The sequence below is a fragment of the Nilaparvata lugens genome, chromosome 2 (assembly GCF_014356525.2).
Source record: "Nilaparvata lugens isolate BPH chromosome 2, ASM1435652v1, whole genome shotgun sequence".
NCBI classification, from domain to species: domain Eukaryota; kingdom Metazoa; phylum Arthropoda; class Insecta; order Hemiptera; family Delphacidae; genus Nilaparvata; species Nilaparvata lugens.
The window spans coordinates 30607130-30630866 of record NC_052505.1 but is presented as its reverse complement, the minus strand read 5'-3'; the positions used below and the strand labels follow the sequence as shown (position 1 = coordinate 30630866).

Here is a 23737-nt window from a genome sequence, read left to right as displayed (position 1 = left end):
AAAGAAGAGTCTCTGTGCCTTCTGAATTGTCGTGCTGGCTATTAATATTACTAGCGCAGCCCTGTTAATGAAGCCCTAGATCCCAACTCTTTCACAAAACCCCCCTTTCAAACCCCAACCCCCTATCTACCACCTCCTCAAAAACCCCCTCCCACTAAAAGCTCCCCCAGCTCACGATTCTCGGTTCTAGGCTATTGAACTATTGAACATAGCCGCTAACAACAAACGTAGACTCTGGATTTGGAGCTAGCTTGTAGTTCTGGTTGGACTAGTGTTTTATGACATGAAAACCAACAAACAACAAATGAAGGCTTCCCTGGAATGTTTCTAGAATTAATTATGTTTCTCGAAGTGAAAACCCATTGAATGAATAGGGTGAAAAAATAATATTGAGAAGGAATTAATTACTTTATGATTGAACACTATAATCATATCGCAGTAATCACATTGTATGCGATATACAGATGTTTTTTGTATATGGAGAAAATAATTATACAGTACATACAGGTTTGCATGTTAAAAAAGCTTCCAATGGCAAATCATTTAATAGTTCGAAATATGGAAAAATGTTGACATTCAAAATATAATATAATAGAATGATCTCTTGGAGAATCATGAGGAGTCAAAAATCAGAACTCTGATTAACTACTGTTAATGTATATTATAGATTCATATTATAATTTATGTGAGTCTTCATAACTCTATTCAAAAATCGTTAGAGATTATTGAACAAACTATTTGGTATGCTAGAGAAGAAAAAACTATTTGGTATGTTATTTGGACTGGATCTTGAACATAATCACTTCCATAGCTGTGAATGGAACTACACCGTGATTCGAAACGACCGAATGAGTGTGGATAGATGCCCACCGTGGTGCACAGAAATGAAACTTTTCAGCGTATGATCAATTTCATAGAATAATGCCGAATGAGAGTGACAAGTTTGTAATGTGAATGATTGATTCTCTGTAAAGAATTATGTGGAATAGTCGAGAGGAAAGTTGAATAACAATTCGAATTCGAATTCATTCAAAGTAAAGAAAGACGCACATTTTCATCTGCATTATTATAAACTAGCTTACTCACCTATGCTGCTTATATCAATTTTGGATGAGAAGCATAAGATTTGAGAATGAAGGAGCTGAGAATAAACAAGAAGAGTAAGTGGATCAGAACAGGCACTATAAATAATGGAAAATAAGAATCAGTTTTGGCGAAGGAAGAGTGAAGAGACGAACAGAAAATGAACAGGGAGAACGTATGAGCCAGGATAAGATGGAATGAAAAATAAGAATCAGTTTTGGGAAAAAGGGAAAAGAGAGAGCAGGGTGGAGAAGTGCGGCAGGGATGATTTGGGAGTCCACAGCGTACAATTATAGCAGCGCTCAGTAATTGTCCTGCCACACTGTCGCATAGCTTCGGGCTACAAGAGCAGAGTTGGCATCGAATTTCTCATTCAATAGCTTTTGATTGATAGAAGAATTCCATGGGGTCAGCAGTATTTTGCTGCTGATATCTTTCAGCGCTCATGTTCCAGTCACGCTAACGACGTGACAGATGTTGTAGCAGCAACGAGTTTTGAAATTCAATAAAATGGCGCAGTTACAATGAAGAGAATACTGACCACGTTCATTTTGATAACAACCGTTTCGTCATTGTCTCATTCAGCAATTAGCAATATAAGTATAGCAAAATTTTGATTTTGTTTGTACAGAATGGTTTACCATATCATATATTGTAAAGAGAATAGCGAAGTTCTTTTAATATGAAGAGAGTACAAACCTCGATGATCTGGTTACAAGAGTTATTTTCTTGTTTCATTCTCCTACCAATAATGTTAACAATATCACTGTGCTATCGAGAATGGGTTTTCGGGTGTTAACATACATAAAAGTATGTAAGAACATAAATAGGAAAGTACTTAGTTGAGTATGGGTATAGTTTTAGGTTTGAAGTTTAGTTTTATAGTTTTGAATTTTTATGGAATGGCGCAATTTCAATGGACAGAAAAATGATCTAGTAACATTTTCAATGTAATTATTATTGTAATGATTTTCGAGTATCAACCAATATTATACAAAAAGTGAGATGTTTTCCGAAAAGGTCAATTTTATAAATTTTTATCGCCATCAAATAAATTCCACATGTACAGCTCAAGGCAATGACTTGAATAAGTCTTGATAGACTTATGAGAAGAACAGAGTAAAGAACAATATTTGCTTTTGAACCACATATCTGTGATAGAGGATTCAAGATTTCTAGTATTTATCCTCATTTATTCATGTCAAAATCAACCTCCATTAATTGACACAATTCGATGACGTAACTCATACGAAAGTCATGCGCGTGAAAGCCCAGCAAGTTCAAAGACGTCATTACACAAAGTTGGTAACTGGGTTGCGAGATTTAGAGACAAAGTTGCCAATGATAATAGGCTGTATGCGCCAACTTTGTTGCCAAGTGGTTGTTATTCACTGCTACCAACATACAAATTCAAACTCAATCACCTACTTGCTCGAAGAGTGAATTATTATGTTGTGGAGAGAGAAATAGAATGTGATTTACAAAATTATGATCATGTTCTACTAAGGATGAGTTGAAACAATGTTGGTTGCCGACTTTCCAATTAACAAGGGTCGTTATTCTCCAACCACCGATCACATATCATATTCCTCTTAATTTTTCAAGAAGATTGGTACTTGTAAGATTGAATATTTAATGTATTGTGAGCCGCGATGCGGCATTTTGCATCCAGGTGATGGTGATTGGTTTTGAATAGCAGATCATTATCCATTTATTATCAATTTTAATTGATTTTATTCACATAGATAATTTTCCAACTGCAAAATAAATAATTTACTGAAAATCAATCAATTCTTAACACTGAAGACATCACAATTATTCAGAATAAAGCAATGTCTCCAGCGCATTTAAGTCTTTAACTTGAGGCTGCACTGCTGGATGGTTACAGACAGAATAGTCATTTTGTTTTCAGACGGGGCGTTTAGAATAGAATACATGGGTGGATATGGAGCAGCATGGACTCTTGTTTACTATTTATCGACGGCTGTTGGATGACGCTATGACTATTAGAGCTGATTTTTATTTCTGTGTGTGGCCAGCCCACAAATCTTTTCCCATATGGATTACATGTGAACTTTGAAGGACCGCAGGGAAAAAGTTATGAAGTCGGACTATGAACTTGATAGGTCATAAACCTTGTCCTGAACATAACGAACACAACTGAAAAAAATCATCAAATTCGGTGCACACATAAAAGAGTTATTGAATGTCAAAATTTGAGGCTCGATTTTTATTTATCCTATTATATCAAGCTAGCAATTTCTGTATTTATATATCTGGTAATTTTCATATCTGGTTATTTTTGTATCTGGCTATTTTTATATCTGGTTATGTTTATATCTGGTTATTTATGTTCAACGGATCTCGAAAACGGCTTTAATGATTTTCACGAAATTTGGAACATAGTACGTTTATGATATTAAGATTCGATTGCTATAGGTCTAATCCTTGGGAAAATTCGCTGAACGACATTAGAAGGATAATTCATCCTTGGCTGAAACAGCTGTGGATAGTAAAAAAGTGAGTATGTGAAAAATCAAAATATCTCGCATCCCCAAAATTCATAAGATGACGTATAGCCAGCTGTGAAATATAAACACGATCATGTTCTGTTCAATAAATAAAAATAACGAGCGAAGCTCGGTGCCCCGATATTATAGATTGAAGTGGAACCAGAGTGCTGATAGTTCGCCAGCGATAAGCGCAAAATAGCTGTTTTTTGCGTTGTCTCAGTCAACTGATTAAACCTATTGAATCGAGCCTGAAAGTCTGTATTGACTATTCGACGGGGAGAAGCAACCTCAAATGGAGAATACAGGCGTGCGTAGCAAACTCACTAATAGGTACCACCAATGTACCTAGAATAGAATGTATTCTAGGTACATTGGGTACCACTATAGGCCTACTAATAGAGCTTACTACTGGTCGACTTACTATTTCTCGATGATTCAGCTGGGCCCCCTTTTTAGACGAATAATGGCCGGGACACACATATCCGCACCGAGCCCGCGCCGCGGCACGGCCGTGTGACGGACTTACTACGGCGAGTGAGAAAACAAATGCTTTCAAACGTGTAGGGACACATAATACCGCACCGTGTCAGCATCGTCACCGTGTTTGTTGCCCGAGCCGTGCCCGCGCCGTCACCGACTAGTTCAGTTTACTTTTTGACGGAAACGGTGCGGCTCGTTTAACATGGAGAGTGAAAAATTTATTGAAGAAATATGGAATTTTCAAGTTTTGTCAATGAGCGAAGAAAAAATTGATAGTGTTCGTGATGTTTTTGTACGAAGTCCAGGAAAATCGACTAGATCAGCGAGTTTAGAATTGCAAATTCCTCAACCTACTGTGTGGAAAATTCTGCGGAAACGTTTGAAAATGACACCTTATAAATTGCAGTTGGTACAAAGTTTAAATGACAATGATAAGTTGTACGTAAAAATTTTTGTAAGAGATGCAACATGGTCTTGAAAATGACGACACATTGTTTAATCGCCTAATTTTCAGTGATGAATGCACTCTTCACATTAGTGGAAAAGTTAACAGACATAATGTACGAGTATGGGGAACAGAAACCCAAAGAGAGACTGTACAGCATATACGCGATTCTCCTAAAGTGAACGTGATTTGCGCTTTATCTTGTGAAAAGGTTACGGGCCTTTCTTCTTCCAAGAACCATCAGTAACCGGAAGAATTTATCTAGACATGTTAACCGAATGGTTAATGCCTCAACTCCATGAAGATAGTTGTAACTTCATTTTTGTACAAGATGGAGCTCCGCCTCACTGGTACTCAGACGTCAGAGGGTATCTGGATGAACATCTTCCTAGACGATGGATCGGCCGTGCAAGTGAGGAAAACGTTGTTTCTCAGCCGTGGCCACCTCGTAGTCCGGACCTAACGCCCTGCGACTTTTTCTTGTGGGGCTATGTAAAAGACAGAGTTTTTGTACCACTGCTTCCTTTTGATATCGATGATCTTAAACAACGAATCACAAATGCTCTTGCTACAGTTAACCGTGAGATGCTTAGTCGTGTGTGATCAGAATTTGACTACCGTGTTGATATCTGTTGTGTTGCAAATGGTGCACACATTGAACATCTGTAAATTTTCAATAAAAACTTGAAGAATTCTTCTATGTAATCATGTAAGTAATGATTTAATCTTTTAAATAATAAATTCTCTACAAGCTATTCAAACTGGTTCCACTTCAATCTATAATATCGGGGCACCGAGCTTCGCTCGTTATTTCTATTTATTGAACAGAACATGATCGTGTTTATATTTCACAGCTGGCTATACATCATCTTATGAATTTCGGGGATGCGAGATATTTTTCACATACTCACTTTTTTACTATCCACAGCTGTTTCAGCCAAGGATGAATTATCCTTCTAATGTCGTTCAGCAAATTCTCCCAAGGATGAGACCTATAGCAATTGAATCTTTATATCATAAGAGTACTATGTTTCAAATTTCGTGAAAATCATTAGAGCCGTTTTCGAGATCCATTGAACATAAATAACCAGATATAAAAATAGCCAGATATAAACATAACCAGATATAGAAATAACCAGATATGAAAATTACCAGATATATTAATACAGAAATTGCTCGCTTGATATAATAGGATAAATAGAAATCGAGCCTCAAATTTTGACATTCAATAACTCTTTTATGTGTGCACCGAATTTTATGATTTTTTTCAGTTGTGGTTCGTTATGTTCAGGACCAGGTTTATGGCCTATCAAGTTCATAATCCAATTTTATAACTTTTTTCCTGTGGTCCTTCAAAGTTTACATGTAATCCTTATGGGAAAAGATTTGTGGGCTGGCCACTTATAATATGAGCAATTCTCACATGACAACAATAGTGAAATTCTGAGTTCGATTCTTTCTTTGAAAAATTCATCAATCGATAAATTTCTTTTGTTCAAAAATTGTGCATGTCACGTCTTGCTATTTTATATCTCAGTGAACAGTTGATATTAAATTCGAAGAAATTCACAATCATGAATTCTTCAAAAAAATTTTCCGTTGTCAGTGCTGTAGTACAACTGAACAACTATATAATCCTCGCAGTCGATTATCCACATCATTAATGCCTAACACTTTGGGCGCCAAATTGTGTAGTGCTGTATTTTAAATGCCTCACGTTGCGTCGGCAAATTGTGTCGTGCTGCAAATATATAGCTCCACGTATAACGAATCTTGTATGGAGTACAAATAGTCCCACATTACTAGCCAAATTGTATGGTGCTCTTCCTGGGGGAGTTACTATCGCCTCCAAGGATAGGACGAGACACGTATAATGAATCTTGCACTAAGTCACTAGTATTGAGGTTAGAAATTTTGAAATTGCGTGCGTGGACGCTGAGTGAATACCAGACTGATTGAGTCACTACAAGATTTGATACAATCGTCTGAATCGCGGGAGGCATAAACACTCACTCACCCTTGATTTTTCTTATGACAGATTGTATAATGATAAAAATTTTTAAAAGTAGTGTAGCGGTTGCTAAACACTGAATACAGATATCTTAAAGCTATCACCTGTGATGGAACAGCATACAAAATCATACAGGTCGAGCAAAAATCCCGATGTAGATAATTTACGGGACTGCGTCTCTAATAAGTTCTGAAGGATTAAGATAGGATACTAGGACCAGATATCGTTCGGAATATATTTCGAGAACAGAGTCTTGTCGGGTTTTATGCTCTATTGTGGGAAATTATATGATCTCCAGCTGTATCTGCTATACAGTCGACGAATTCGCTCCTAAGTCGAAGTTGGTAACAGATAAAAGCTGATATATGAGCAGGTAAGGACAGAGAATAGGTAATCTCGATCTGACCCCACACACTACATCCACTTAGATCTGTTTCAATATCCAGGTCGAATCAATTATTTCAATGATCATACTTGATCGGTTTCTTGATAATATAGAATGCGTCAGACACAATGATTGACAGGCTTAAGAAATAATCGAACTTGGAAGACGAATTGACAAAATGGGAATATAATATAATAAAAATATAGAATTTGACAGTGAAGATTCAGAGCTTGGGTTACAGATTGAGAATAGTTTATCATTATCAAAAATAATTAGAAATTTTCTTGTACTCGCATGACACCATGTATGATTCAACAGAATTTATAATTGACAAATTTAACAGTTTTTTTGAAAAAAAGTGAAAATAAATTATAAAAGATTTTCAAAATTGCTTGGGTCGTGGTTCTGGCAGTGGAGGATAGTTAATCAACTACAAGTTCTTATAAATTCTATATCAGATAAAATCTAGGATCTTAATAATTATAAGCGTATGTCAGCGTGGCTATTACTTTAACGAAGAAAAATTTTATATTTTCTGCACTGTTATTTCTTTCGAAGCGAAGATTGGGGCCCCAAAATATAAAACTCACGTGAATCCTCTTGGCGGTCTTGGTTCCTTTAGATCAAATTTGTTTGATCGGTGGCCGGTCCAGGCTTTGGTTTCAGCACGTGTGGAATTTTTATTAAATATCTCCTTCACCAAAATAATTAGGGGATAATTAAACTAGAATTCCTCGAATTATCGATTGATGAAATAAATTTACAAATAACAAGTAAAATAGCCTAAAATATTGGCTCACAGATAAAATATATAAAAATCGAACAAAATTTCACTAATGGGTCTTTGGTAACCTTCAACAAGGTTTTAACAGTGAGGTTTGAAAAGGGAAGTGACTTGTCTTCTTCTAAGCCTTTGGCTTGAACCTTTTCTCTGAGAATCTCTGTGTTATTAATTTGCATGAAAATTTGCCATTGGTAGAATGATTATGACGTAGGCATGACGTCAGTGGCAAGCAGTAAAATATAATTCCTTTAATTACAATAATAACTTAATTTGTATAATTTTTTAAATTGCTCAATTCTGTAGATACAGTTCCTCTATACAGTGTATATGCACTAGCATAAATATGATAAGGCAGGTTTGTTGTCTGATAATAGATTAACATATGATGCTTTCAAACGATCATCCCTTTTGGTGCTATTTTTATGACATATGATTGGCTTAGACTTGCCAAAGAGATTCATTCACCATATGACTTAGTTGAATCAATAATTTACAATTTAATATTTCTATACAATTCTTATAATATTTGAAACTGTTATAATTAATTTTTGTTGCTCTTATCAGTAATACAACATTCATGCTCTGACCTAGTTCGTTACAATAACATTTGACATTTTAATGTAACTTCGTGAATAATGAATAGATTTTAACAATAATACATACATTTTTTTTATTTGAAATTCTTTGTACTTCATCAATAGCTCTTAATTTTAGAAATAATATTATAGCTTGCATGAAAACCTGGCATGACATTTTATAATATATTGAGTCAGTCAGCTGTGTCTGAGCTGCTACAAAACATCTGATCAATAGTAAACAAAAGTGTAACCTCCAAAAGTTCAATGGGCAATTCATAAATGACTTGTACTCAATTTGCAAAATAATTATGATTTTATTAAATAATTCTTTGAAAAAAATGCGTAGTACAGAACGGTACTCTTATCTTATACTCAGCTGTCGATAAGGAAGCCTTATCAATCGGGTGCTAATTATTCGTTTGGCAGATCTTTCATTCTATAAGGGTAATTACAATTTTTCCTAGCTAACTCTCTCCTTTCATGAGATTTACTCAAAAGATTCATCACAATACATGACAGAAGATAACAATTTTATTGCTGATATTTTTATTCTGATCATCTGAAAGTTTTATGAAATTGGAATGTATCTTCAAACAAGGCAATTCATGATGATAAACATTGAGAAACATCCACACCAACAATTTCGAAAATAGAGTCTCGGAACAAATTAATTTCGCCATTTTTTTCCGCCAACCTAAAACGAACGGAACATTCAATTTAATCCAAATCTACGTTTTTATGACTCCCAGTCATTCGCTTGTATCCATAATCAGATCTGTGAAGCACGTAAACAAGATTCCCGAAAAGAATTATAGCTGAGCATAATTTGTATCTCTTGTACGCAATATTTTCATTCTCTGGGAGGAAAGATCTCTCTTATCACTCCGCCACACTCATTTCTCAGTTCTTCCCCTTTTTCTTCCTCTTCCTCTTTCTAATTTTTATTTTTAAGCTCTACCTACTTTGAACTTCTAACTTTTGTCTAGCTCAGTTTCCACTTTTTTCCAGCTTATTTCTTATTGTGCTAATCTTTAGTCCTCCACATTCTTCTGGTATTCTTCTCTCCATCTCCATTCACTATCCTTTGAACATTCCGTTTCCTTTCTCATTCATGTCTTCTTTATTAAAAAAAAGCTTTGAAAGATTGATCTCTCCTGCCCTCTCTTTCCCTGCTTTACTTAAATTTATTCAATTCATTCATTATCCAATCATTAAAATACTCCCCGTTCTTCCTTCTCCTTTCCATTTCTACACATTTTTCCAATCTGTCATGTGTTTCATCTATCATCTTCCTCATTTCTCACTTCATCCCTTCATCACATCTCATCTTCATCTCAACCCCTTCTTGTTCCAACTTCTCCCTTTAGATATCTATTTCCTTAATCTCTATCATCTTCTAGTTTCCAAGCTACTCAATTTGATCTACATTCATTATATTCGCAAGTGATAGCATACAATTCCCCATTCACGTTCTTCATTTCTTCCTCTTTCGTGCTCCCGATTCGCTCGTTCTTCATCTGCAGTTCATCCATTGATTTCCATCATCATCTCATCATCTTCACTTCAGGGATTAGGTTCATTAATGAACCTGTTCCGGTACCCACCTCTTTCTTGGTCTCCCTACATCTCTTTTTCCTGTAGGTCTATAGTTTTGGACTACAACGGGAATTCTTCCAGGTAGCATTCTATCCAAATGACTGCACCAGTTGCGTCTATTTTGAATAATTCTTTCATGTAGAGGAGCAACCAATAAAACCTGTCTTATATCAGTATTTCTGATTCTATCAACTCTAGTGAATCCAATTCTCACTTCCATATAGGAGAGTCGGAACTGCAATGGTATTATAGAACTTTATTCTGGTTTCTCGTCTTGATTTATTTTTGAGGTTTCTATGTATAGTGCCACATATTTTCTGAAACTTTGAAATTTTATTGTATACATCAATATTTGTATCATATGTTTCATCATTACCAAGATAGTTGAAATTTTTCACTACTTGTTCTATTAATTTTCCGTTCAATTCTATTTTGGTTCTAATTGGATATTTTCCTTTGAATGCCATTGATTTGGTTTTTATAACTGATATTCAAATTGTAATTCTCAGTAACTCTGTCCAACATGAAAACTGATTTTTGTAAGGAATCTTCATTTCTCTGAATTATCACTAAGTCATCCACATACATAATTGAATTTACAAAACTATGTGTTGAGAGCTGTAAACCTGAGTCCACTAAAGTTTTCCATGTGCGTAACATGTCGTCAACATAAATATTAAATAAAGTCGGTGATATACAACAACCTTGTCTAACCTCTTTGTTTATTCCAATGGCATCAGTCAAACACCCCATTGATTTTTCAGACGATATTTATTCGGATTCATCTTCCTACTGCATCATATAACGTTTATAGTGCAGAAAAGCATTACAAAGAGTTATGGGGTGGGGAATGACGATGTAAAGTATGAGAAAAAGAGAAGACGAGAGGATAAATATTCAAGTTGAAGTGAGTGAAACTCATAAGATCGTATGAATAGCTTCAGTATAATAAGAAAAGAACAACGATATTGAATCTAGTGTGGAGAGGTAGAGGAGGAGAAAAACAAACATAGGATGATGTAATGAGGTGCAGGGAAGGAATGGGTGCTCGAAGAAATAAGATAATATTTGAATAGAGAAGGAAAACAGGAGAAAAATGAAGAGAAGAAGAAGGTAATGAGAGAATATGAATGTTTAAAATTTTATTGGACAAATATGATTTTTACTTTTTTTTCTTCTAAATTTATTGTAAGTAAGTTTCTCAATTCAAGACATTTAATTTTTTTTGTTACAGATTCAGGATGAACGGAATACTTAATTTTTCAAATTTAGTAAATAATTCACGTTTTTCAAATATTTACTTGAATAAATTCTTATTGAATTAATTAAAGTTAACTTGATGTTTTTCATTCTCATTATAATTTCAATAACAGTTTCATATTTAAGTAGCTTGAATTAAAAGTTTGTTTTAATACCTCAAATGAGTTTAAGAAAATATATTTTTTTAATTATTGAAAATAATTTGTTTTTATCAAACTACATGAACAAGGAATTAACATGAATCAATATCTTTTAGATAGTTAGCAGCTTCTTAATTCGGATCCCTTTTGACTAGATTTTTAATAATTCATTTTATTAACAGCAAAATGCTTATTTTTAGCTTTAGTTGAATTACGGAGAGTTATCTCTAAAATTGAGTCGTAATTAATTGTAGTTTTAGTCTTAAGAAGAATAAGATTAAGAAGAAAAAGAAGAAGAAGAAGAAGAAAAGAGAAGAAGGCGAAGAAGAAGAGGAAGAGGAAGAAGAAGAAGAAGAAGTGGATGAAGAAGATGAAGTAGAAGAAGTGGAAGAAGAAGAAAAAGATGGAGTAGAAGAAGTGGAAGAAGAAGATGAAAAAGAGAAAAAAGTAGTAGAATTATTAGTAGCAGAAGAATAATTTATTGGTAGTGGAGGTTTTGGCCTCACTGACCCAGTTCTGTCGATTCCCCCTCCACCCAAATCGTTCCGACCCCAAAATACGTTTCCCATCACGCATCATCAGGGATGGGGTTTCCGCCCCTTCCGATAAATCCAGCCTTGTGGTGAGGAGACGGAGGAGGATTAGAGTGAGTTGGTGGATGAGGAGGGCGAATAGGAGGAGAATGATGATGGGGAGAAGTGTGAGAAAACCCGCCTTTGATGATTTTTCCACACCCCCTCTCCACTACCCCACTCGACAAAAACGTGTCACCTTGCAATTCGTTATCAGAAGTAATCATGCGTTTTTCAACTGTGTTGTTTTTGCCGATTCAGCTTGATCTGTGTGAACAGTTCGGATCCTGTATTTCAGAATAAAATAACACAAGATGGTACTCAACCATTTTCAAGTGATATTGACAAAAAACTTTCAAATGTTATATCTTTTTTCACAAGAAGTAGATTTACTCATAAGATGTGGAGAGTGTCATGTGGAGTAAGATCCCTTCAATGAGTTGAGTAATTATCTGAAAGAAAGAAGTTCAGGCGATATGCTTTTCGACCAGATTGAAGGATCTCAACTCAGCATGATTGTGTCTTGATACTCGTACTTCGTGAACACTAAGCTAATGCAGGTATATCCCAGTTTTGTCAATAAATTTTGAATTTGAACTTGGAAGATGTAATTGCTCAATGCATTTTTATGTTCTCTATTGTATTCTAATTTTGACGAAACACAATCATAGAGGATGCATACATGAATGTACGCTCATGCTTAGCGTATTGTACAATATTCTCACAGATGTTCAATGCTCAGAAACATTAAGAAAAACACTGATTCCAAAAGCAAAGTTGAAAGGATCAATACTTGGGATGACAATATACAAGTAAAATAATATAGTAATTGATATATCAGTAGTATAAGAGGTATAACAGTATCCTTAAACGTAATTGAAGCAGTCTAGACATATTCCTCAGCATTCGATTATGATTGTAATCATTTGTGTTCACTCCAATAGTCTATTTTAATGTCGATAGTCGATACTACAACGTACTTATCGATTCGAAATGCAGTTATTTCGAACCTGACAAGTATTATTATTGCCTGTATTCAATGCTTGTTAGCGCATTTTCCAACTCATGTTCCACGTCTATCTCAAATATTATGACAATAGACTATATTGAAGCACATAAATAGGACAATGGGGCATAAGACAAGAGACAGTACAAGACAAAAGGTTCTTTCCGGATTTTATGTGTACAGTGTCTATAAAAATCTATTTTTTGATTATCTATATCTCTAAAAGTCCCGACAGACTGAAATCACATCACTCAATTCATCAATTAATTCTAAACACCGAAGACAGCACAATATTATTCGAAATAAAGCTATGTCTCTAGTGCATGTAAGTCTTTAACCTGAGACCGCTCTGGTTATCTTGTTTCTAGGCGGGACGTTTAGAATGGAATACATGGGTGGATATGGAGCAGCATACACTCTTGTCTACTATCTATCGACGGCTGTTGGATGACGCAATGATTATAACAGCTGATTTTTATTTCTGAGTGTGGCCAGCTCACAAATCTTCTCCCATAAGGATAACATGTGAACTTTGAAGGATCGTAGGAAAGAGTCCATCATTATCTTCTTACAAGGATTAGGCTCTATTGGCCTGTACCGGCATCCATTTCTTCCTTGGTCTTCCTTTGCCTCGCTTTCCTTCGGGTTCGTACTCCCATGCTAATATTGGGAGCCTATTGGATGGCATTCTGAATAAATGAGTAGACCAATTTTCCCGATATTTCTTCAGAATATCCAATAGCGGTTCTACATTCAATTCAGCTCTTATGTTGTCATTCCTTATTTTATCTAGTCCTCTACAACCTGAAGTCCTGAAGTCGGATTATAAATTTGATAAGCCATAAACCTGGTCCTGAACATAAGGAACGCAGCTAAAAAAATAAACATATTCGGTGCACACATAAAAAAGTTATTGAACGTCAAAATTTGAGGCTCGAATTTTATTATTCATTTAGATGAAGAAGTTTAATCCTTCAATGATGAAGACACAATGAAAAGTTATATGATCAGCTGTTTTAGCACACTTGAAATTTGGACAGTTTGAATGTCAACAATGCTTGGCATTGTCGACTGTGGAAATCTACGCATAAACGAAAATGCACCTTTAGGGTTCAAAGTATGAAAAAGGATACCAAAGTAAACTTATGAACATGGCCATATGAAACTGAGATAATTAGCACGTGATATTCCAACATAATGTTTTAATCATTGAAAAGCTTCAGAAGGAGTCTCATAATATAAGGTGCGTACATATTTCACTTCACATCAGCTGATTATATCATTCGTATTTGTACAGAATCGGTAAGATACATCTTCTATACTTATAAAATTCTTATCTCACTGACTCACTGATCACGATTTCTGGAAAACCGCAGGATGGATTGCAACAAAACTTGGAATAAAGCTTCCTCATATGTCCTAGGTGCTCACTAAGAAATCTTTCCTACTCTAAGGGTGGTTTTTAAGGGTCTAAAGTTCGTCTTCTAGCATGTATATTCTTCTTCTCTAATCTCTTAATTAGAATTGAAATGTCCATATCATATGTTACTATAGAACTATAATCTAGAGAGAGTACCTCTTCGAAACAGTTGTTAACTGGCAACTAAATTAATAATTTTGTCAAGTTGGCATTAAGTTGAGATGACTTCATTAGGTTGGCAACAAGTTGAAGAACTAATTGAAATACATTTATCGAGAACAAATTGATTGGGCACTGCTGCTTCAATCGGAGCTGTACCTTGGAGTATGAATATTTTTACTTTCCTTGCCCTATTACCATAGGTAAGGAAAGTATTGCTTTCCAAAAAAATTCAAGGTACCCCAATTTGTAAATTTCTAGACGTTTCAAGGTCCCCTGAGTCCAAAAAAGTGGTTTTTGGGTATTGGTCTGTATGTGTGTGTGTGTGTTGTGTGTGTGTGTGGTGTGTGTGGTGTGTGGTGTGTGTTGTGTGTGTGTGTGTGTGTGTGTGTGTGTGTGGTGTGGTGTGTGTGTGTGTGGTGTGTGTGTGTGTGTGTGTGGTGTGTGTGTGTGTGTGTGTGGTGGTGTGTGTGGTGTGTGTGTGTGTGTGTGTGTGGTGTGTGTGTGTGTGTGGTGGTGTGTGTGTGTTGTGTGTGTGGTGTGTGTGTGGTGTGTGTGTGTGTGGTGTGTGTGTGTGTGTGTGTGGTGTGTGTGGTGTGTGTGTGTGTGTGTGTGTATGAGTGTATGAGTGTATGTACGTCTGTGTACACGCTATCTTATCTCCCAATCAACGGAATGACTTGAAATTTGGAACTTAAGTCCTTACACTATAAGGATCCTACACGAACAATTTCGATCAAATGCGATTCAAGATGGCGGCTAAAATGGCGAAAATGTTGTCAAAAACAGGGATTTTCGCGATTTTCTCGAAAACGGCTCCAACGATTTTGATCAAATTCATACCTAAAGAAGTCATTGATAAGCTCTATCAACTGTCACAAGTCCTATATCTGTAAAAATTTCAGGAGCTCCGCCCCATCTATGCAAAGTTTGATTTTAGATTCCCAATTATCAGGCTTCAGATACAATCAAAACATAAATTTCGAGTGGAAAAGATTGAGCATAAGAATCTCTACAATTAATGTTCAGTAACATTTTCACCTAAAATTGAAAATAAGTTCGAAATTCAAAAAAATGTGATTATTTCAATTGCTAACTGTTGACAACTGTTGATTCTTTTAAATCATCCACTATGAAGAGATAGCAGACCTCGTGTGTTTCCAGCGTTATTGTCCTGTCACCAGCTGGCTCAGATCTTTGAATAGTAGTAAACTTGAGATGCGCGGGAACACTAGCGTCTGGTGATCAATTTTCATAACGGCAAGGAAAGTTGTGTGAGTGCGCCACACCAGATTTTTATTCCATAAAACAAACTTTTATGACTGGAGTTGCTTCGTTCAATTCATCCTATTCTATCAAGACTAATTTGGTTTGTATATCCGACATCACGAAAACTGCTTAAACAGTTTCGATTAAATTTTAATAATTCATTATTATATATAGAGGGTATTTTAAAAACTTCAGAAGTGTCCGTTGTGGAATCGTTTTTCAAAGAATGAGGAAATTCGGCCAGAATATAACTTGGGCGAAAGAAGAGGTTATTTATATTGGAACGGCAAAATAGCTGTTGTTGCTTTTCCAAATGTAAAAATATATTCCATAGAAGTGAGGCGCTTTTCCCATGAATCAATTATTCCCAATATTGATTGTTTGTTCTAAACATATTAGAGAATATGCATAATAGTTCGTTGACTGTCAGTACTCCTCATTTATAGCATCAATGCTCATAAATGCTCATGAAAAGAAATAGTTTTCTATTATCCAAATTTTTAGTATTTTGTAATAATTAATTCTTGCTTCCAGATCAAAAGGAAAAGTTTTTTTTCAAAAGAAGAGGCAAGTTTTCAGCTATTTAATTATCAGTCTGAATAATCGATGCTCTACTATATTCATGTAATTATTGGGGATTGTTTTTATGATTTGTTTTCAGGATTGGGCCCTACATCTCCGGTTTGCCCAGCCGGGTGATGACGGCCTCTATGAGTGCCAAGTCTCCACACATCCACCTGTCAGCTTATTCGTCACTCTGCGACTTGTTGGTAAGAATATTATATACTATTACTTCATAATTATCAAATTATTTATCAAATTTCATTGAAGAAGTAGTCTCTTAAGCTCAAATAGATAATATTATAATCATTTGCCGCAATCCAAAGCACAATATAATGTATAGAATAGAAAAGAATTTCACTTTTTTCTTATTTGAAAGAACGACCAGTAGTCAAATTTGTTCAATAAATGTATTCATTCACTTGTAGTGACGAGAACTTCTGACAGGTCCGCCATCTTCCTACTTGTCGTTCTTTTAAATAGCAAAAAATTAATTGATAGTGAGCGGTAGGTGATGGAAGAATTCTTCAACATTGAAGAATAGAATGCTTTTTTATTCGACGATATAGTGAAATCAAAGACTTCTCTTAAGGTGGGAAACCATAAACGATGCATTGAGTGGTAGCAGAGCCACCTTGGTAGTGTTAGATCCTTAGCTCATCAAAACCCTAACATCATTTTACACCTAACACCCCTTTCAATTAGACCGCTTCGCAATCATTTCATCAAATGAGGACTACTATTTGAAAATAAAACTCAACATTTTTAGTGTCGCACCACAGAATACGAATAAGAATGTGTATGATACCTGTATGGTTGTACTGTCTCTGAAGTACATGATTTAGATACAAACTAATTGGAATTGGTCTCTATCACCCTACTCATCTTTGAAGTGTTCAAATTTAAGTTTAGTTTTATTGAACATTGTGAAGTTGTGAATTGTAAATCCTTCACAGATAATACGATGTTTCTGATATTTATAAGAGCAGTCTCTAAATTCCCTCTTTTGCGAATAAATTCACAGAAAATTAAGGCCGTCCGGCTCGCAAAATTTACGGGGTTCAAACCTCAGCTCTAGCTCAGTGGTAGAAACATGAATTTTATAAATACAAATAATCACCATAAGGTTCAGTGACCGGTGATTGATAATTCTTACCGCTGCTTCTGTGAAGTTCTTGAAGAATACCAGTGAGGAAATTAAAAGAATATTTGATGACTGATTATCAGTAACCATGCACCACTAGAGAATGATAAGGACCAACTATAGTTGTTTCTAGTTGATTCTTAAAACGCTCGTCGTGAATACAAGTATTCACCAATATACCCTTCCAAAATTCCTTAGAACTTACAACGCCAGTTCTTGAAGCTCTCTGGATCCTTATATGATATAACTGGAACCTTATTAATATAATTTCTTAATATACTTGTTCTGGTAGATGAGATGAATATCATCAAAGGATGATAAATATTGAGTGCTCTGAATAAGATTAATATTACTTGATTCAATAATTTTAAGTGCTGCTAAATATTTGTTGGTATTAAAACAGCTCAAACTGTATATCACGAGATGAGTTAGGATATAATAAAAAATTCTATGAGTTTGTATGCTGACATAAAACACAAAATATATTCCCATAAAAAATATGTGCATAAAATATTCGTTATATCTATAATTTACTTAAATAAATGTTCTCTAGAATCTGAGTAATTATCACAGGTTTTGCTAATATTCACAACAGTGTGTTTCAAATTCATAAATATATTATATTTAATACTGATATTTAGACTTCCAGTCAATACAAAATTCTGCCAATAAAAACCTGTTCGGTCTATAAGTTTGATATGGTATACTTTGTTCAATTAACAAAATTAATATTTAATAAATTATTATTCAAACATGAGATCTCAGGGCTTTTAATATGAATTCGGGCTGTGCATGGAAGTAAGCTTCCTACATATATTAAATAAATTTATAAAATGTTCTTACGAGCTATGTGCTAGCATTCAACACGTTGTGATCTTTTATTTAATTCAAGTTAATTTGAATAGCGCTTTTTCATTAATTCCCCCACTGTACGTAGAAAACCTAAAACGAGCTCGTTTGAATTATCACTCACTTAACTGAAGTTCTTGACGGTCTCGTGGATTGAATTAATTATTTCCAATAATTAATTAGGTAGGCTCCTTTTCGTCACTGCTGGGCTAACGCGTGGTCCAGATTCTTATAAGTTCCTTTCCGAATTAAAGATATATTTACGGGGAATAGTTATAAATTACGAACTCTTTGACAGCACTGAGTTCACAGATAATTTAACATTCAATACAAATACTTCACATTAGAAAAGGGTTTGGCTTAATAGTTTTAAAATTTTAAAAAAGAGGAAGAAAGAACCCTAAACTCGATGTGCATCCTCTCAGGTCGGGATCTTAAGCCAGAAGAAGGAGGTTTTCAGAAAAATTTGTCTCTTCCACGAATAATTCTGTAAGCTACTCTCTGATTGGCCTTCAATTTAATAAACTCAATACAATTGGTTGCCTTGGGAATCAGGGCTTCCTCGACTTTATAATAGAGAAAATTAAATAAAAAAGATTTTTTATACAAGTATATGGAGTGTCTATCTTAAATTGATTTCATAAATAAATTATAACATGCGATTTTAATACATTTAGTTTTTTATATATGAGTTTTGTATACTCTTGATTTATCATGCTTTTTTAGATTATAATAAATATTTATACAGAAATAATGGGTGTTCGTATTTCTACACATCGACTTCCTTTAGTATACATAATATATCCTTTATGAGTAAATTTTATATAATTCAACCTGTTATATGGGTTGATCGAATAATCAGCTGATTCGTTCAGTATTGATTCTAATAATTATTATCCAAGATCGACTAATTCTTTTCAAAATGTAAACAAATAATTCTAACCTCAATGTTCATGCATTTTATTTTTTATAATCCGCCAATAATAAGTAAGCCGCTTTATAATTTTTTGATCTTACCAATGGGTTCTCATAATTATTAAATCACAATTATACATGTTTTCCTATCGTTTTTGATAACGCTATTACTCCTAATCGCTAATGATACTTGATTTAAGTTGATTTATCCTTTGAGTAGGTCTAACCTTCTTTCCAATTTTATAGTTCTATTACATTTCATTGGTTCATTTTAAAATATTTGGTGGTTTTAAATTACCACGTGACAACATTCACATCATTTCTAGGGCACAGTGAACACCTTGAAAATTCATTCATAAACTCATTCATAAACTGAGACTCCCATCAATAAGATGTAGAATTCAATTTTTGTTCCACTCACTCACATCCTATCAACTACATGAGGTGATTAACACCTCACTTCTATGGAAAAAACGCTGAAAATGTTTTTTCTCCCACCGGTCCTTGGTCTGCTATCAATTAATGTTACTGCCATCTGTATTGAATGTATAAATATATCGGCTGTCAGTGAATATATATATATATATTATATATATATATATATATATATATATATTGTATTATATTGGGGTTCACAACTTGATATATATGTATACAAAAAGGATATGGAACCATACATGGATATTAAAATTTCAGATATTAGTTGAATTTATTTTAAACTGTCAGCATTGTTGAATGAGATGGATAATTGTTATTATCTATATGAAATACTGACAATAAGGAGAGATTCTATGGGCTGTCAAAATATAAATCCATATAGGAGTTCACAACTATATAGAACAGAGGCGAAAATATATGCATCTTCCTTCATGGAAGAATATTCCTATAGAATATATAATATAGAAAATATTTTCATCGTTGTAAGCTTGGAAAATGGAAAACCCACTGACAGCCGATGCCTCGATAAATTCGCCAGGGAAAATCCTGCATGTGATATTGTGTGTTATATTATTCATCTAGGGAAAATGTATTTTATGTTCAATAATCAATCATTTATCGCATGTGCGTTATTGATGCGTTCTAATAGGTGCCTGACCGTTGACCTTCCGTAGTAAGAGTCAGCATTGGTTGGATGGAAAGCATTTATAAGGGATGCTGACTGACTGTATGAGGTGGATCTCACCATATTCAAATCACTTTCCAGTTCGTTCACCTCTAATTTGCTAATGTCTGCTCAAATTTTAACGGTCAAAGCCGTGATTGGGTCTCATCATTCATTTACATTCTATTTCAACAGTCTGAGTAGTTGTATAAAGCAGCCTACAGTGGAATTAGATAACTTAATTACAAAATTACTGTCTGTAATAGCGGGCATCATTATTAAATTCATCTATATATATAAAAGTGAAATGGCACTCACTCACTCACTCACTCACTCGCAGAACTAAAAATCTACCGGACCAAAAACGTTCAAATTTGGTAGGTATGTTCAGTTGGCCCTTTAGAGGCGCACTAAGAAATCTTTTGGCAATATTTTAACTCTAAGGGTTGTTTTTAAGGGTTTAAAGTTTGTCTTTTAGCATGTATATTCTTCTTCTCCCAATCTCTTAATTATAATTGAAATTTCCATATCATATGTTACTATAGAACTATAATCTAGATAGAGTACCTCTTCGAAACAGTTGTTAACTGGCAAATAAATTAATAATTTTGTCAGGTTGGCATTAAGTTGAGTTGACTTTGTTAGGTTGGCATCAAGTTGAAGATCTAAATGCATTTATCGCGGAGAAATTGATCAGGCACTGCTACTTCAATCCTGGGAATATTATATTACTAGCCGTCAGGCTTGCTTCGCTCGCCATATCCGTTTAGCCAGACGTTTAGTCTGGACCCCCGACTGGATTGTCCTAACATATGATAAAAACGCTCAAATGAAAAATGCAGGCGAGCGAAGCGAGCCTGCTGATCTCATTCTTGGACGATACAGTCGGGGGTAGACGGATATGGCGAGCGAAGCGAGCCTGACGGCTAGTCAGATAATAATATTAATTTATCATTTCAATGTAAGAAAATATATACAATAATATTTGTATAGTTATATCATCTCTTCTTCTCTATTATATGTATACAAAAGGGATATGGAACCATACATTGATATTTCAGATATTAGTTGAATTTATTTTAAACTGTCAGCATTGTTGAATGAGATGGATAATAATTGTTATTATCTATATGAAATACTGACAATAAGGATAGATTCTATGGGCTGTCAAAATATAAATCCATATGGGAGTTCACAACGATATAGAACAGAGGCGAAAATATATGCACCTTCCTTCATGGAAGAATATTCCCATAGAATATATAATATAGAAAATATTTTCATCGTTGTAAGCTTGGAAAATGGAAAACCCACTGACAGCCGATGCCTCGATAAATTCGCCAGGGAAAATCCTGCATGTGATATTATTCATCTAGGGAAATGTATTTTATGTTCAGTAATCAATCATTTATCGCATGTGTGTTATTGATGCGTTCTAATAGGTGCCTGACCGTTGACCTTCCGTAGTAAGGGTCAGCATTGGTTGGATGGAAAGCATTTATAAGGGATGCTGACTGACTGTATGAGGTGGATCTCACCATATTCAAATCACTTTCCAGTTCGTTCACCTCTAATTTGCTAATGTCTGCTCAAATTTTAACGGTCAATGCCGTGATTGGGCCTCATCATTCATTTACATTCTATTTCAACAGTCTGAGTAGTTGTAGCCTACAGTGGAATTAGATAACTTAATTACAAAATTACTGTCTGTAATAGCGGGCATCATTCATTAAATTCATCAGATAATAATATGAATTTATCATTTCAATGTAACAAAATATATACAATAATATTTGTATAGTTATATCATCTCTTCTTCTCTATTAATCAAGTGTATCATGATATTTTATTGAACTTTTTTACTCAATATTATTTACTCTTTATTTTGTGAGAGTCATTGATAGACGATTCCACGATAATTGAGTAGAGCATTAAAAGGTGAACTTGATGCTTTCTTCTCGCTCTCTCTCTTCATGTTATTTTAATTATTCACTGCATACTGCTGTATATTACTGAAAGTTGATTACCCTGATCTACGTTCAGCCCACTCCATTTTAATAATCAATGATTTGATCTTACATATATAATTATTTCACTCTATTGATTTTCTTTTGAATCTTCATATTAATTAAAACTTTCACTATATTTCCATTAATAGGTAAATCCTTAGTTGAATTAATGAAATTAACGTGTTGGTAGAGAGTTAGTGGGAAGGATACTTTGAATATTCTTTTCGAAGAATGGACATTGATATGTCCAAAGCTCCGCCAAATTATGTAGATGCATAACAATATCATCTATTTTATCTATAGTTGTTATTACAAATAGCTTTTTTCTTATCATATACAGTTCAATAATTATTTACTTAGTCTATTATTATGTAATTCATCTATAATTTTGCTGTATTGTAAGCTATTTTATATAAGTGTATGAGTCAGTATATATTGTAATCTACATAAATAAAGTAATCAATCAATCAATCAAATTAATATAAAATGTATGAAACAAGGTTATGTTATACAAGAACAGTTTTTAGTCCAAGAATATTTATGCTAGAGAATGTCAATATATTTTGACATTGAATAATATATAAATCAATTACTGAAAAAAGTAGAACAGGCTCAGTCCAAAACTATTCCTCTCCCAAATTTAGTTTGAAATCGTCTAAAAAAAGTAAAGTATCATTACTAAATATTACCTCAGTCCAACTTTTAGTCCAAAAATATACTAACCAGAAACTTTCAATTCATATGTATTAGAAAATACATCTCAGATCTAACTGAAAATTGCACTCAAATATCTCTGAAGGTTGAAATCATTGAGTTATTCTGGATTCAATAATATAAAAACATCAAGTTTCATGAGTTTATGATCCCTTCCATCCACAATGTTCATAAACCGTCAGTATTGACTCTTGGTATTCAGTATATAATCATAGAGTATGGAGAGAGTATAAAATATAAGTTTCAAACTACATTATATTACTATTACGTATTACAAAAATCTGGTGTGGCGCACTCACACTACTTTCCTTGCCGTTATGAAAATTGATCACCTGACGCTAGTGTTCACGCGCATAAGAGTCTGATATTCAAAGATCTTAGCCAGCTGGTGACAGGACAATAACGCTGGATACACACGAGATCTGCTATCTCTTCATAGTGAATGATTTAATAGAATCAACAGTTGCCAACAGTTTGCAATTGGATAATCACATTTTCTCGAATTTCTAGCTTATTTTTAATTCTAGGTGAACATGTTACTGGACATTAATTGTAGAGATTCTCATGCTCAATATTTTCCACATTGAATTTCTAGTTTGAATCGTATCTGAAGCCTGATAATTGAGAATCTAAAATCGAACTTTGCATAGATGGGGCGGAGCTCCTGAAATTTTTACAGATATGGGACTTGTGGCAGCTAATACAGCTTATCAATGACTATATTAGGTATGAATTTGATCAA

General features: G+C 34.3%; 1 protein-coding gene across 7 annotated transcripts in view; it reads left to right on the top strand.

Annotated features, from left to right (window-relative positions):
- LOC111044459 (hemicentin-2) overlaps positions 1–23737 on the top strand; it is a 325245-nt gene that overhangs the window by 264941 nt on the left and 36567 nt on the right. For all 7 annotated transcript variants that reach the window (XM_039420993.1, XM_039420991.1, XM_039420990.1 and 4 more), the window contains one exon: positions 16363–16471. In XM_039420993.1, the coding sequence (XP_039276927.1) occupies positions 16363–16471 (109 nt within the window). The remainder of the gene's footprint in view (positions 1–16362; positions 16472–23737) is intronic.